Here is a 489-nt window from a genome sequence, read left to right on the forward strand (position 1 = left end):
GTCCCCTGGCCATTGCCCTCTGATCACTCCCATGTTCTATTCACCTGCATCTCTAAGGCAGGACTTTCTCCTCCTAAACCGACAGCAGGGTCAGCTGTTGCCAGGGGCACCCACAATGAGCTCCAACCTGAGCTTGTGAGAGGGACCTGCCAAAGGTCTCCCTGAAAAGGGGAGAGGGAGTTCGAGGTGCTTCTATAAAGATGTAGCAGTTTCTGCTCCAAGAACACAACTCTAACTTCTCACTTCCTTCTCCTCCTTCAACAGATCCCCACGCACAGAGGCCCTCCCTGGCTGCCTTCCTGGCCAACGGCCTCATCACCACCATCATCACCTGCCACCACCACCTCCAAACCCCCATGTACTCCTTCCTCCTCAACCTGGCCCTCCTCGACCTGGGTGCCATCTCCACCACTGTCCCCAAAGCCATGGCCAATTCCCTCTGGGACACCAGGGACATCTCCTACACAGCACCTGCTGCACAGCTCTTCT

At 56.4% G+C, this 489-nt stretch overlaps 1 protein-coding gene across 1 annotated transcript in view; it reads left to right on the forward strand.

The window, feature by feature from the left end:
• Positions 1-489, forward strand: part of LOC104493154 (olfactory receptor 14A16-like) — a gene marked incomplete at both ends in the record, with an annotated part of 5,575 nt that overhangs the window by 4,622 nt on the left and 464 nt on the right. The window contains one exon of the mRNA XM_010135784.1: positions 265-486. Coding sequence (XP_010134086.1) covers positions 265-486 — 222 coding nt within the window. The remainder of the gene's footprint in view (positions 1-264; positions 487-489) is intronic.

The sequence above is a fragment of the Buceros rhinoceros genome, unplaced genomic scaffold (assembly GCF_000710305.1).
Source record: "Buceros rhinoceros silvestris isolate BGI_N320 unplaced genomic scaffold, ASM71030v1 scaffold3615, whole genome shotgun sequence".
In the NCBI taxonomy this organism is placed as follows: domain Eukaryota; kingdom Metazoa; phylum Chordata; class Aves; order Bucerotiformes; family Bucerotidae; genus Buceros; species Buceros rhinoceros.